This window comes from Octopus sinensis, linkage group LG21 (genome assembly GCF_006345805.1).
Source record: "Octopus sinensis linkage group LG21, ASM634580v1, whole genome shotgun sequence".
Lineage (NCBI taxonomy): Eukaryota > Metazoa > Mollusca > Cephalopoda > Octopoda > Octopodidae > Octopus > Octopus sinensis.
Window position 1 is genome coordinate 18,918,642 of NC_043017.1, and position 17,073 is coordinate 18,935,714.

General features: G+C 36.4%; 2 protein-coding genes across 2 annotated transcripts; both read left to right on the plus strand.

Moving 5' to 3' along the window:
• Nucleotides 1-48: 48 nt before the first annotated feature.
• Nucleotides 49-16,390, plus strand: LOC118760854 (zinc finger protein OZF-like). Its single transcript, XM_036511791.1, has 3 exons — nucleotides 49-212; nucleotides 1,905-3,137; nucleotides 15,647-16,390. The coding sequence occupies exons 2-3, from the start codon at nucleotides 2,204-2,206 to the stop codon at nucleotides 16,312-16,314; spliced, it is 1,602 nt and encodes a 533-aa protein (XP_036367684.1). The 5' UTR covers nucleotides 49-212; nucleotides 1,905-2,203; the 3' UTR covers nucleotides 16,315-16,390.
• Nucleotides 7,013-15,346, plus strand: LOC115222892 (zinc finger protein 708-like). The gene is made up of 2 exons (XM_029793277.2): nucleotides 7,013-8,770; nucleotides 15,097-15,346. The coding sequence occupies exon 1, from the start codon at nucleotides 7,174-7,176 to the stop codon at nucleotides 8,359-8,361; it is 1,188 nt and encodes a 395-aa protein (XP_029649137.2). The 5' UTR covers nucleotides 7,013-7,173; the 3' UTR covers nucleotides 8,362-8,770; nucleotides 15,097-15,346.
• Nucleotides 16,391-17,073: the final 683 nt, after the last annotated feature.

Sequence of the window (17,073 nt, forward strand, 5' to 3'; positions counted from 1 at the left end):
ATAATGAAATTATTGTATAGAGTGCTCAGGTGCACCACAACAAGCTAATATATTAGCATGACGCATAAAGCGGTGAAGAAGTAATCATATCTATCTCGTATCTTATAATGAATTTATCTATAATATTATACATTGTATATACGTAATGGGAGTAATTTCAGCATCCCGACCATCGTCACTGATTTGCTCATTATAGCTGTGATTCATACGAAGTATTTTTGTTGATTCTTTTCTCATTCAAACGTCGTTTCTACTTTCACAACGCAATGTTTCTATTTGATTGATCTGTCATATACTTCGCGACATTCTTGAAAACAATCAGTCTTTGAAACACAAGTTAGCACTGACGTAGCCATATAAACAACAACATATCACTTTTCAGGCCAGAGAACCGCCACCGTCTACTATTGTGCATTTCTATATTTGACCATATGTCCCATTTTGTTCCTCTATCTTTCGTGTGTCAGCTTCATGGACATAGATAGGTGCAGACGTGGCTGTGTAGTAAGAAGATAGCTTGCGAACGACGTCGTTCCAAGTTCAATTACACTGCGTAGCACCTTGGCAATGACCAAGGCCTTGTGAGTCAATTTGTGAGACAGGAACTGGAAAAGGCTCGTCGTATACAGATACGTATATATATGTATTCATTTAGAGATAGTAGGCCCCTTCATCTCACCATATAAAAAAGAATTTTTATTTTAAATACCTACTGTTTTATAACTTGGCTACACGTGTTTCATGAGGTACATTTCCCGGTTCCTAAACCACTCCGTGTTTTGCTGGAACCCTTCTTAAAATGTAACCCCAATCATCAGGCCCTTATATCATTTTATCATCGTTCAATACTCATCATCATCATCATTTAGCGTCCGCTTTCCATGCTAGCATAGGTTGGACGGTTCAACTGGGGTGTGGGAGGCCAGAAGGCTGCACCAGGCCCAGTCTGATCTGGCAATGTTTCTACGACTGGATGCCCTTCCTAACGCCAACCTCTCCGTGAGTGCAGTGGGTGCTTTTTACGTGCCACCGGCACAGGTGCCAGACGGGGCTGGTAAACGGTCACGGTCGGATGGTGCTTTTTACGTGCCACCGGCACGGGGGCCAGGCGAGGCTGGCAACAGCCACGGTCGAATGGTGCTTTTTACGTGCCATAAACTATATTTTAATTTTTTTAAACCCATAAGTATGTGTAAAAATAGGTACGTGTAAATTAGGTTCGCTGGACCCTACAGTACAAGCCATAATTCAGATAAAAATTCAAATGAAAAATTATAAAAATAAAATATTTTTTTTCGCCTTTTTATTTCTTAATTTATTTTTGTAATATTTTTGAATTTTTATCTAAATTATGGCTTGTACTGTAGTGTCCAGCGAACCTAATTTACACGTACCCATTTTTACACATACTTACGGGTTTTAAAAAATAAAAATATAGTTTATAGTATTGAACGATGATAAAATGATATAAGGGCCTGATGATTGGGGTTACATTTTAAGAAGAGTTCCAGCAAAACACGGAGTGGTTTAGGAACCGGGAAATGTACCTCATGAAACAAGTGTAGCCAAGTTATAAAACAGTAGGTACTTAAAATAAAAATTCTTTTTTATATGGTGAGATGAAGGGGCCAACTATCTCTAAATAAAATAGACATTTCTTCATTGACAATATATATATATATATATATATATAGATCAACATGTAATTTTACATAATTACCGTGTGTTGCTATAGTTTGTATATATGTAACCATGAAACAAGATTGCACGATGTAGTTATAAGAATTAAAATTTAACTTCAATCGTTTATTTCTATTTATTAACATAGAAATGTAAATTTTCCACCGTTGAGCCTCTACTTTTAAACAATCCCTATATCTTATACTATTTCTCTGCTGTTTCAGAAATAACAGATGGTATTGGCGTAGAAGAATTTATTTACTTCAGATTCGTCATCAATATTTCTCATCATTTAAAGAATGATGTTATTCCAAATAGAAATGATTGGTGGGATGACTGTGAAATATTTCTTGTGAACTGAGATTATTATATTATTAACATTCTAATTTTTTCTTTCACTATCTGGAATATATTCAAGAGTGAGTTTCTGCCATCAACAGATATCAATAAACATTGAATGTGATGGAAATTTTAAAGTAGAAAATATGAATAAAACATAGCAATTAGTGAGAAAAGAACAGTAATGGAAAATACATTACGGGAGACCCCAATTAAAACAGAGTCTGAAAGCATTGATTTTCCTGATGAGATGCTGAAGGTGATGAAAAAAACATCATACCAGTGTGGTATCTGTGGTAAATCATATTCTGAAAGAGGAACATTAACTAAACACAAACGTATTCATACAGGAGAGAAACCATATCAGTGTAATATCTGTGGTAAAGCATTCATTTCAAGTAGTTACTTAACTATCCATATACGTACTCATACAGGAGAGAAACCATATCACTGTGATATTTGTGGTAAAGCATTCGCTCACAGTACCCACTTAAGTGTCCATAAATACATTCATACAGGAGGGCAGCCATACCATTGTGATATCTGTGGTAAATCTATGTCTTCAAAGAGTAAATTAACAGTACACAAACGCTTTCATACTGGAGAGAAGCCATTTCAGTGTGATATCTGTGGTAAAACGTTTTCTATAAGTAGTCATTTAACAACTCACAAATATATGCATACAGGAGGGCAGCCATATCACTGTGATATCTGTGGTAAATCATTCTCTGCAAATAGCCAATTAACTATACACAAACGCATTCATACAGGAGAAAGGCCGTATCACTGTGATATCTGTGGCAAACCATTGTCTGACCCACGTAACTTAAATAGTCACAAACGTATTCATACTGGAGAGAAACGATATCTCTGTGATATTTGCGGTAAATCATTTTCTCACAGTGGACATTTAACTGCTCACAAATGCATTCATACAGGAGAAAAGCCATATCCCTGTGAAATCTGCGGTAAATCATACTCTATCAAAAGTGAATTAACAGTTCACAAACGCATTCATACCGGAGACAAACCTTATTCCTGTGACATCTGTGGCAAGTCATTTCCTCGTAGAGAGACGTTACCTATCCACAAGCGTATTCATACAGGTGAGAAGCCATATCACTGTGATATTTGTGGTAAATCATTCACAATATCAAATAACTTAACTATCCACAAACGCAGTCATACAGGAGAGAAACCATACTGTTGTGATATCTGTGGTAAATCATTTACTACAACAAGTGGTTTAACAACACACAAATACATTCACACAGGAGTGAAACCTTATCACTGTGATATCTGTGGTAAATCATTCACTGTTACAAGTAACTTAACTACACATAAACACATTCACACAGGAGAGAAACCATATCACTGTGATGTTTGTGGTAAATCCTTCACTTCAACAAGTAACTTAACTAAACACAAACGCATTCACACACGAGATATGCCATATCATTGTAATATCTGTCGTACATCATTTTCTCAGAAACGTCACTTAATGGCACATGTGTCTATTCATTCAGAAGAATAACTGTGTCAGTGTATGAAGAAATATTTAACCATAAATATATTCAGAGGGAGGTAGACAGAACTATCTTTCAAAACTGTATTTTATATAACAACTAATATCTACATTCATTAGATAACTTACCACTTTTGTTACAAAAAATACTTAATATATGTTGCTGCTGACATTTTTCCTGGGGAAAGACAAGGTACAGTTTATTGAACATTCTGGGCAAATAACTAAGAAATGTATTCTCATAAATTGCGATTGTTGATGCCTCCTCTTATGTTTACTGTTTGCTGCCTTCACCTCTATCACCATCTGTCATTCTTTTTACTCACTCTTGCATGCTGAACTAAACATTAGTTATACCAGTTCTCTTATATTCATCTTCCTATAGTTTGAGTGTATGACCTGACAGAGCTTCCACCGCCTGCTCTCTTTTCCAACTGGTGTAATGATGTATCAGTCCTACAGCAAAGCTCATGTTCCTGTCACTCTATTATACTTTAACCTCTGAACAGCTGCATAAAGCTACCTCCTTCAATACTGTACCTTAGTCAGTTGAGGGCTTTTGTAAATATGCGATGGCACTAATACTGGTACCATGTAAAAAGGAACCCAGTACACTCTGTAAAATGGTTGGTGCTAGAAAGGGCATCTAACTGTAGAAACTATGCCAAGTGAAGTACAGTCTGACAAAGGCAAATAAGTTGTAATTTCAGAGTTGTCACCGCAAACCTTTTCCTAAGCCAAGTTTAATGAACATATTCTCCAATAAAAGGCATTAAGTAATCAATTTAGTGTTAAATTCTGGTCATAGAGTTACCAATGGTTTTGCATCCACAAAAGCCACAGCCTTGTGAACAGTTCATTAGACTCTATACAAAGATAAAATTTAACTTTCTACCCCATGGATGAGATTTAATAGCTAATGTATAAAATTGTTAATGAGGACGGGTTATTTCCACTGGATGAGAAGCTAAAAAACTGTTCCAGACTCATAATAGCCTAACTAGCAAACAGGAAGATCCAATTTTCCAGTAGGTAGCGCTTGAAAAGGACACATTTAGAGAACATTTCTTCACAGTTATTTAACACACCAAGTTTAGCATAGTCCTTAAGAATTTTGGTTCTCTCCATGATGCAAATTTTGCAATGGCCACTCCCATTGATATATGAACCTGGATGTTCTATTATTTTCCACCTGACATCACATGGGGTCCCTTGATCTTTGAGGTGCCACACATGGGTGATCAGAGACATGACAAAAGGCCTTTCTGAGACTCAGAAAGTTGACTGGTGGTTGTGGAAGTCTTTCTTGAAAGGTGCACTGGCTGATCCAATATATTTATGAACTTGGGAGTTGGCTATATTCACACTCCTGCAATGATCAGGCAGTGTTATCTCTTATCATTTCTAGTCATATAGTTGGCAATGATACTGCCGGTGTTAGTGTGTGTGCCATCCTATGACATATATATAGCATAAACACTGAAGACATTGGAAATGTGTTAAATTTTTATACACATATAACTTTTGTTTAAATACAAGTTTAACTTTTTAACATAAGAGATAAATAGTTTTACTATGTACCAATATATATGTGAAAATAAAAATACATAGATATGTTTTGTATTATAGTTTTACTGAAAATATATTGGTATATGTAGTCACAAGGTAAGTTTGAGTACAGTTGTTGGTTGGATAGGAAAACCAACCAATGGTAGCCCATAATCCTGCTAAGTATCCTGGTACCAAAGGAGTTCAGGCAGCCTCTAAGTCCTCTTGATAAGTCTCACAATTGTAGAGGAAAGCAAGGAGGATCAGGGACCGGAAGACTTGAACCTCTCTTGCTTAGATATTGGCAGAGCCAATCATCCTTGTCCATTGAATTCACAACTGCACCAGTACGCCAAAGTCTTTTACAAATGTTGTACTCACAGTTAATGCTACTATGGATCATGCTACTGAGATAAGTGGTTCAATAACTTTCACATTCTCAACTACAGTAGAGAGACATTATGGAGTCCTCAGGAAACCAACAAAGTTTGGATCTTTGTTCTGACCTAAGAAATTCTGAGGGCCAGTGGTTCCACTCCATTCACTTAGTGAAAGAAGAGCACTCCTTAAGACATTCAGAGATTCAGCAAAATCCAGTTCAGTAACGTTGGTTTAACAAATGAGCACTCCACAACTGAATCGAGCCAACATACAGCCAGTTATCCAGTCAATACAGGCATTGAACAGAGTGGAAGACAAAACACATCTCATGAATTTACCTGGACTTTGCATTGCTGGCTCCAGCTAACCAATGTCCTGAGCTGCATTGGTAGACTTACTATTCAAATATTTATCATGTGGCAAAGGAAATGAACTATGTGCTTGTAGATGGGCAGAAGAGGGTCCTACAGAGCTGCAGGATATTTTAGAATGCTAGCTTCATATGCACTAACCATAGGTTTGTTGTGGCTGAGTTGAGAAAAGGACTGAAGTCTTAGAGGCAGCCAGTCTCGGATTGAATGTCAACAAACACAAAGACAACGGTGTAAGCAAGACTGATTTACAGCAGCTTGAAGCCGGTCCCTTGGTCGGACTTGTGGGAAACATATAGGGAGACCTAGCAGTCAACTGCTAGGGAGTGTATTGGATTCCAAAAACGGCCAGGAAACATTTCCTCTCCAGAAAGACCTTATTGATGGAGTACAGCTGCAACGCAAGGCTAAGTGGGCTCCCAGGTGATTTGCTTCTGGGGCTGAGATGGGGAGAATTCAGAGCACTGAAGTTTGACATGGAAAAGCTGGTTCAATGAAACTGAGGAGGCCAAGCTTCACACCTGACTCACTGCCTACAGAGGGATTCCAGTGCTTTTGAGGGGCAAATTTTCCTCGTTTTTTAATTTTTTTTTTTAGTTTTAGACACTGATGGAACACTCCTGACAGAGGAGCCCAAGATGGTCACTTGTTGGGCATTGTACACTAAAGGGTTGCATTAACTGGATTCACCTAAACCTACCAGTCAGCTGTGATCTGTCATCCATAGATGAGGTTCATATGGTGGTAAGTCAGCTGAGGAGCAGGAAGGTACCTGGAATTTGTAGCATCCACTTTGTGCACGATGGTGAAAGTTAGCTTCTTTAACAGTCTCACAACGTGCAAAAGCCTATATCAATGACTTCAAGTATATATAGCATCTCTGTGCACCTTTATCTATAAACACCTCACTCATTTCGCCAATATTCAGCAATGCGCATGTTTAACCGGAAGTTGAATTCAGACTCTAAACAAAGTGTTTGAACACGAAGTAATAATAATATTATATCCTATGTTTTAATATATTTATCTCCAGCCTCTTTCTCTCTCTCTCTCTATGTATGTATATACATACATATACAGGCACACGCAGTGGAAGTAATTTTCTGTTCAGCAACACGACCACCGTCTTTAACTTACTAATCATAGTTTTCATTCATATGAGGTATTTTCTTTTATTGAATTTTCACATTTAAAGGTCGTTTCTACTTGTCATCCACCATTGAGTAGTTTAAGATATCATTTTCAGATATCATGAAAGAGTGAAGTTGAAAGAGATTTGTTCAAAGAAAATAAGGATAAAATATATGAATTGGTGAGAGCGGAACCATTATGGAAAATACATTAAGTGAGACACCAATTACGATTAAGACAGCGATTGAAAGCATTGATATTTCTGACGCGATGTCAAAAGAGATGAGAAAAACTTCAAACCACTGTGACATCTGTGGTAAATCATTTTCTCTAAAGAAATCTTTAACTGCTCACAAACGTATTCATACAGGAGTGAAGCCATATCAGTGTAATATCTGTGGTAAAGCTTTTTATCGAAGTACTTACTTAACTATTCACATACGCACTCATACAGGAGAGAAGCCTTATGACTGTGATGTCTGTGGCAAATCATTTGCTCGAAGTCATCAGTTGACTGTACATAAATACATTCACACAGGAGGACAACCTTGTCATTGTGATATCTGTGGTAAATCTATGTCTTCAAAGAGTAAATTAACAGTACACAAACGATTTCATACTGGGGAGAAGCCATTTCAGTGTGATATTTGTGGTAAATCATACTCTATTAGTAGTCATTTAACATCTCACAAATATTTTCATACAGGAGAGCAACCATATCACTGTGATATTTGTGGTAAATCTTTCTCAGCAAATAGTCAGTTAACAATACACAAACGCATTCATACAGGAGAAAAGCCATATCATTGTGATATCTGTGGTAAATCATTGTCTGACCCACGTAACTTGAGTAGTCATAAACGTGTTCATACAGGAGAAAAACGATATCTTTGTGATGTCTGTGGTAAATCATTCTCTCGAGGTGGACATTTAACAGCTCACAAATGCACTCACACAGGAATGAAGCCACATGCCTGTGATATCTGTGGTAAATCATTCTCTACAAGTCCTGAATTAACTGCTCACATACGCATTCACACAGGAGACAAGCCTTATTCATGTGATATCTGTGACAAGTCATTTTCTCGTAGAGAAGCATTATCTGCTCACAAACGAATTCATACTGGTGAGAAGCCATATCACTGTGATATCTGTGGTAAATCATTCACGACATCAACTAACTTAACTAAACACAAACGCAGTCATACAGGGGAGAAGCCATACTGTTGCGATATCTGTGGTAAATCATATACTACAAGAAATAGCTTAACTGCACACAAACACATTCACACAGGAAAGAAACCATATCACTGTGATGTCTGTGGGACATCATTTTCTCAGAAACGCAGCTTAAAGATGCACGTTTGTATTCATTCAGAAGAATAACTGTCAGCGTATGAAGTTATGCGATGAAGAAATACCTACTCATACATGTATTCACAGAAGAAGGTAGACACGACTATCTTTCATGACTGAATTCAGTTTGATATTTTTAGTAAAAGTAATTTCAGAATATACTTCTGTATTTTGTAGCTTAAAATATTTCCTGGGGTAAGCAACAGTAGATTTATTGGACACTGTGGGTAAATAACTGAGAAGTGTATTATACATCTTCAGTAGCCACTCTGTACAGGTATTATGTTTGAATGTGGTGCAGCAAAATCTGGATGGATGGATAGGCCACACCTTAAGAAAACCCAAATCATCCTAACCTGAAATCTTCAAAGGCTGGTTATGAAAAAATAAGGATCCATCTGGCAAGAAGAAACTATTTCATACCCCCTTTGGAATATAAGTATGATGTCTTATTTATAGTCTTTGTTTTCTATATATTCTTTCATGTATATACTTCAGCAAATTAACAAAAGTAATGACTTCAACAATTTCTGTCGGATAGCTTTTTGGTGAACCTGACAGTAGTTTTGGTGTTTGTACATTATCTTCTCTATATTCATTCATGTATCTATTCTATATCCTGTGAAAAATGTTACGTATTTTTCTGAATGTTTCATGTTTTAGATAATAAAATAAAAACTTATTAATATGTCTTGGTATCAACTTTGTAAAAACATATTCGTTCTATTGTATAATCCTACAAAAAAAAAAAAAAAGTAATGATCATCAACAAGGTATTTCTATCACAGATATTTTTGTTATGGACCAAAAAGTATTTCTGATGCTGATTTCAAAACCTTCATTTTCACAGTAGCATGTATGATTTTTGTGACAAAATTCATTTTTTAATGATTATAATTGAAATATTTTTTGCTCATACTATTGCTATTTTAATAATGTCTTGTAATTATAAAAGTCATCTTGACATTTTCTTTTGTGTTTGTGGTACTAAGGCACACTAGTGAACTGTTGCAACAGATCTTATGAAATATTCCAGATTTGATTTTGTTAGTGGCCACCACATTGAATCTATTCTGCCTGTTCAAATAGAGACTACATAACTGATTATAAGGACAAGAAAGGTAATCAGTATCATATCTACTTCTCTCCCTAAGGAGCATAGGCCATCTCATTTTTCTCCACTATTCTCAGTTCTGGGCTGTCTTTTCTGCTTCTATCCAGTTAGATCTCTATTTTTTCAGGTATATCTCAGTATCCCATCTCCTTTGTTGGTTGTAGGTCAGGGCCTGATATGTAATGCAAGATGTTAGTGGCCTTAAGGTATGGCTTAGCCATCCTTTCAGGTTTTGCTGCACCATTTCATATGTTGTCCCGAGGAAAAGCCTTCCTGTTCCAGATTATGGTGTTTTGAATTGTCATTGATGTTTTTGTAATTTTACATTTTTCAAGGTAGAGATGTTGGCCCTAATCAAACACATTTTTATCTCTGGGAAGAGTGTGTCCGTTATTATTCTATCTGTTTTCCATTGACCTGTTCAGCATGAGGCCATGCCAGAAGCTTATGCTCTGCTGGTATAGCTCTCTGTGTCACTGAGGCACAGAAGCCTTCACACCACATCAAAGACTGGACCTTGTGGTGGGAAAATCATCATAGTGTCTGCTAATTGTGTAATTTTAACATAATTGAATGTGTCTGTTTAAATGTATATTCTGCATGTTGACCAAGGTGACATGATGGCCCCAATGCTCATTTCCTTACCCTCATGTGATGGATTAACTTTTAAATATGAGGAAATGGAGGTTAATGAATGTACAATTAGTGGAGGTTTTTTAATGGTCCTCAATTACATATTTGAAGAAAATATGGAGCCTAGGTTATTTATTGTTGAGCATTTTATGTTGGCAGAGCTTCTCACTTGAAAGAAGGTAACTGACTTGACCAAAGTGTACAAGTGAGTCATTATCCAAAATAGAAAATTAAATTTGGCAACATGCTTTGCAGCAGATGGTTCACTCTGCTATTACAATGACATCAGTGTTCACAGAGTTGTCTCATTCTTCTAGAGCCTCTTTGATTTGATTCATCACAAGCTTGAAAGCAGCTCTGCAGCATAATGGTCACATCATGCCATACACCCCTGTTGCTCACTTTGTTCATCTAAATATGATGCAATAACATGGATATACTGCTTGATACCATTCAATATCATATTCAATGGAATCTCAGTGCCATCAAAATGTCCATAACTTTCATGTGTAATATACAAGTCCTAGCATTGTTTACATTACCACCAGAATATCAATGCTAACCTTTGTTTACACATTAATGGCTACATAAACCAAGGACAACAACTTGGGATATGTACAAGTGAGACTAGATTTGATAGATTAGTGGACCATTGCATGTTCCTTTGTCTCAATTTCAATTCGGTTTCTATATTGGATTACCTTCCTAATACTAACCACTTAACAGTGTACTGAGTGCATTTTTTTTCATGGCACCAGCACTCAAGAGGATGTTTTGCTCTCAACAAATTCTTAAGTCCCCTCAAACCTGACTTTGTCTTTGCTCAATCCACCAAACACTTTACAATGTACTTAGGGCATTTTTTCATGGATCCAGCCCTAATGAGGTCATCTTGTAACTCACAGGGCAAAAGAACCTCCACCAAAAGAAAAAAGAGTAATAACTTTAGGGGAAGTTTTAGAAATTACAGTATGATGGTATTAAGGAGATGTACTTGCATAGCAAGTTATCTGATCTGAGATTGTGTGCTGGAACGAAAACAATTGCAGCGTGCAAGGTGTTTATAAGCCATTTAAGAAAAACACAAAAACCGTTAGATTCACTTCAACATTTAAGTCAAAATATTTTCATCACTTTGAGACCGTGACCTGTTCACTGACAAAATTCCGTGCTGCATCTGAGAAAGTAAGTTAGTTCATGATATATAGGTACGTATGTATGTATGTGTGTGTACATGTATATGTATGTGTGCATGCCTATACGCATGTATGTATGTGAGTATTTAGGTAAGTGTGTACACATGTATATACATAAGATATGATGTCACTAAAGAGGGATAGATTATTTCCTTCCGTTTAGTGGTATGTGAAAACATGTAGGTAATTACAAACGTGTGTGTATGTAGTATAGAACTGGTCAATACTGAAAGCAATGCCATCTTAATTCCCTATGAAGAAATAAACTGGAGACAGACTTAAGTGTGTGGGTGTGTCTAAGAGTATCGACTCTTTTATCTCTGGTAACAAAAAAATCTAGGTACTCGAGAAAAACGTGGTTTCTGCAGAGTGTTGATAGGGCAATAAATGGTGTTGGGGTTGAGGCATGAAAGAACTGAATGGTTTGAAATGGAGTCAAAGTAAGTTGTAGACTTAGCACACAAAGTACGACACGGGATGAACGAAGTCATGTCGCCTCTATGTTACACAAACAGTGATCGATTAAATGCCCTAACACACACCTCGTCTTTGTCACTGAGTACATATAGCTTTCCTTTACCATCAAGAATTACTGCTAGATGATGTTTCTCCAACAGTTGCTGTCGAGCTCGACAATTAGTTCTCTCTGCCGCGATAATTTGTCTGCTTTCCTCTACCAATCACTTTCAACCTAGAAATGTCTTTGTCAACCAATGTAGGAAGTCATAAACTGAGGCCATCTTCACCTGCTAACGTACTGCATTTTTTCCATATTATTTTGAATACTTTTGCAAACGTAGATTTGTCCACACATGCTCTTTCTCCATCTCATTCTTTCACTCTGACTGACTACTATACATTTTATAAGAAACATTTTGAAGGAATAAATGCATTTTAATTGGATTTATGTAGTGTTGTAATGTTTATTCAGCAATTTCACGTAACAACAACCAACTACACTACTACACAGTCATTGGACTCTCAGAGTCAGTGGAATCTCTGAACAATGGACTGAGAATAATTGGGGATATGTAAAAAATAGACTTGGTTAAAATAACTGGAGCGAAACTTGAAATGTAAGTGCATAAAAAGGCCCGAAATTTTGGGAGAGGGGGGAGGCAGTCGATTAGATCGACTCCAGTGCGCAATTGGTACTTAATTTATCGACCCCAAAAGGTTAAGTTGACTTCGGCGGAATTTGAACTGAGAATATAAAGACAAACGAAATAACGCTAAGAATTTCGCCCGGTGTGCTAACGTTTCCACCATTATTACACATTACTCTTTTTTTTAATCGCTGAAGTATAATGTTTAGACTATATTACAACGTCATCCTAAAAAAAGAACAGGTTTTATTGAAAAAAATGAAAACTCATGAAAATATAATTGAAAGTAAATATCTTCACCACGTTACATAGAAAGGTTTCCATATAGAAATGACATCGTAATTTAATTTAATATTGATTTATTTTCATTTTCAAACTCGAAAATTATTCTAAAAACGGGGAGGATTACTGAAACATTAGATGTTCCGATACTATTTTTTAGTGATGTGAACAAAAATAGGGACCATGAAATCTCACATTTACCTCTTTTTAGAAGATAAAAGAAACCAGAATGTATTTAAAGACTTATGCTGAAAGCAGAGAGTGAGAGTTTATTGTTAAGACTAGCTAAATTATTCTATTGTTTGTATGGATATGTTCAAAGATAAAGGGAAGAAAGTGAAATAAAGAAGAAATTTTCCTAAAGTAACGATGTTGTCTTAATTCATATACGGTCGTAGCATAACCACATAACTTGGCGATAGTAATATCTGACCAGAGGTACTACGGCTATCCTGTACAGCAGACGAATACATCGGTGATGTAGCTAGCCTCGTTCTGAGCTACAAACACGCCACGATCGCTGTCAGCTACAGAGCCCTGGTTAAGAAACACCCTCTTTGCAACTGCACAACGAACCATCTTCCATATTTGCTGCTGGCATTTTAATGAAAAACATGTCTACATCAACATAAAATCTATGGGTTTGTATATGAAAATATCTTATTATCGCATACATACTGTTAATACGAGTTTTATATGTTACTCCTCAGTGTAAAAGCATGGAAACTTTGTACGTAACACACGTATTTTGGATCATGTCATATGCTTCCACCACAAAAGGTGACCGCTGTAAAGGTTCTACAGTAATTCAATACTACCTGTTTTTCCATCTAACAATACGTACTGGAACAGCCAACAACAACTGCTATACGGTAGTCTATTATATGTAATATAAGTGAGTTGAAAAACTTGTGTAGCTGTTATTAGACTTTAGTAGCATGACGTCATGGTCATGTCGGTTGTCTTTTGGGTAAATTTTCAGAGAAAATTTACAGTCTTTTGTTTATAAATGTCTTAGACTTTTTCTTTGGTCGATTTTACTGTCCCTACATCGAATCTGACCTTCGTGAAAATTTTCTTTTCCTTAGGAAAGTATCTTGGCATCGGGTTTACGGCAGTTGTAAGAACTTGATTTTTGGCAAGGTGGGGGTGAATTTTTGAAAATTATTTTTTTACAGAATCGGATCCTCCATAACCAAAAACGTGGGATTTCGTAAAGAAGATCGATATATATATACATTTTACCGTAAGTTATGATGGAAAAATCGGATCTTGCGAATTTTCCGAAAGTCTCCTCCTCATTCACACCCAGGGTTATCAGCGCGCATTTTTTATATTCGTTTTCCACATACTTGTTAAACCCCCCCCCCCCCCAGGCTGGTTAATTGTTTTTGTTCCCGGGTAAGGATCTTTATATTGACCCCTTTTAAAACATGTTTTTTCTTCCTTATGATAAGTACTGCAATTTCTTTATTCTTAAGATAAACATAACTTCCTAATTTCCCTTGTTCAGATGTCCACCTCGCTGTCGAAAACACCTTATCCCATTTAAACAGTCTTATATCGTGCTAGTGAAATGGGGAAATTGAGACTTTCACCCGCACGATTTTCATTAAAGACAAAAAAAAAAACATTCAGATTGTTTCCTTAGTGAAAATCGTGCGGGTGAAAGTATCAAAATTGGAAAGACTTCAAATTTACTGTGAACTGTTGGTAGCATCAACTTCATTGTCGAACGCTATTACGAGTGTATATTACAACTGTAACTTCTCGCAATCAGGTCATCAAGACATAGCGAATTTATATAGATTAATATGAAGATCTTTATATTAACGAAATTCTGGTGTACATTGATCCAGAATCCATAATATGCCGTGCATATGTGTCAATATTTTTAACATTGCGAATTTGGATTTCAAAGGATTTCCAATATTTAAAAAGGTTGAATCAAAATAAACCTTTTTTCCATAATCACATGAACTCTTGTGTGTAGAACATAAATTCATAAAGGTTTTCTGAAAATTCAAAAGTACAGAAAATGTTATGAAGGGTTACAAGGGGTGCTTAAAATTTTCATCCTTTTGAGATCAATAATAATAATGAGTACCAGCTAAGTACTGGGGTCAATATAATCAGCTCTCCCCATCCCCAGATTTCCAGGCCTTGTGCCTATATTAGAAAGGATTTTTCATTATTCTTAAGGTGGGGAGTAGTCAGAATCCTTAGTCCATCACATAAAATGCTTAACAGTATTTTTTCTCACTCTTTACACATCTCATTGAAGTCAGGTTTGTCTTTCACCCTTTTTGGGTTGATTAAGGGAAGTGCTACCAGAGATTATGCCAAAAATTCGAAACAAATAAAAGAAATGTAACAAAATGTCTACTTTTTATAGAAATATCCTCTATATTTTATATTTGTTCTTTTATTTCAGAATATAGATGATGTTGCCATAAAAGAATTATTTGCCTGAGATCCATCAATATTTATCATCTTGTGAGGACAGAAAGACTCAATGGAGAAAAGATTACCAGCAAAAAACAGAGATTAATAGCTGAATTTTCTGTCTGGAATGTGTACAAAATGAATTTATATTCTAATTAAAATTGGATTACAAAGGAGTTTGCAGCATCTTCAAATATTAATCAAGATCACAGTTGACAAAACTATAGCAGAAGAAAAAACATCTCCATATTGTGGAGAGTGATAAAGAATGACGGAAAACAAAATGTGTGAAAAAAAAGCCCAATATAATACACAGTGGCAAAGAATGAATTTCCCCAATGATATTAAGAAAGAGAAGGGGAATATATTATATCAGTGTGACATCTGTAAAAAGTCATTCTCTTATAAATGTAACTTTACAACTCACAAACTTATTCATACAGGAGAGATGCCATATGACTGTGATATGTGTGGCAAATCGTTCTTTCAGAGAAGTGAGTTAACTGCACACAAACATATTCATATAGGAGATAAGCCACATCACTGTGATATCTGTGGTAAATCCTTCTCTACAAATAGAAACTTAACTTACCATAAACGTATTCATACAGGAGAGAAGCCATATCACTGTGATATCTGTGGTAAATCATTCTCTCAAAGTGGTAACTTAACTTACCATAAACATACTCATACAGGAGAGAAGCCATATGACTGTCGTATCTGTGGTAAATCATTCTTTCGAAGTAGTGCGTTAACTGTACACAGACGTATTCATACAGGGGAGAAACCATTTCGCTGTGATATCTGTGGTAAATCATACTCTGTAAGTAGTAACTTAACTTACCATATGCATACTCATACAGGAGAGAAGCCATTTGACTGTAATATCTGTGGTAAGTCTTTCTTTCGAAGTAGTGAGTTAACTGTACACAAACGTATTCATACAGGAGAGAAGCCATATGTCTGTGATATCTGTGGTAAATCATTCTCTCAACTTAATCCCTTAACTAAACATAAACGTGTTCATACAGGAGAGAAGCCATATGACTGTGATATCTGTGGTAAATCATTCTCTCGATGTAGTCACTTGACTAGGCATAGACATATTCATACAGGAGAGAAACCACATGACTGTGATGTGTGTGGTAAATCATTTGCTGAGAAAAGTCATCTAAAGAGACATATCAGTGTTCATCATGATGTGTGATTCTGTATCAAAATTCAGCTTGTATGCTAATAAAATCCTAATAACTGGTTCAACTGAATGTTTGTTGATCAAATTACTTTTTTTTGTTTTTCTTGTCATTTGACATCTGTTTGCCATGCTGGCATGGGTGGGGCAGTTTGACAGAAAACTAGTAAGCCTGGGAGCTGCACCAGGTTCTGATCTGATTTGGCAAGGTTTCTATGGCTGGATGCCTTTTGTATCACTAACCACTTTGAGAGTGTAGTGGATGTTTTTTTACGTGCCACCAGTACCTGACCTGACACCAACCACGATTATGGTCTGACTTGGTTTGACAGGTCTACACAGCAAAGTGATTTTCTTAATCACACAGGCTACTCATATTATTTCATTGTTTTGAAGTTTTACACTGCTAAATATTCTGTCCCCAGGGCTGTTTGCCTTGGGGCTCTGTCCATGTTGTCCAATCAACAGCATCATCATTTTAACATTCACTTTTCCATACTTGCATGGGTCAGGTGGACATTGAGGACTTTCTACAGCTGAAGGCTCTTCTTGTGGCCAACCTACCCCTGTCTCCAAGCAAGGTAATATTTTCCCTTCATAAGTGGCATTTTATTTGTCTCTATGTTCTGAGTTCAAATTCCGCTAATGTCAACTTTGCCTTTTGTTGTTTTGGGTCAATAAAAAAAATTGCAGTTGAGCACTGGGCTGGGGGTAGATGGATGTCAGTGTAATCGGCTTAACCCCTTCCCCAGAGTTGCTAGCCTTGTGCCAAAA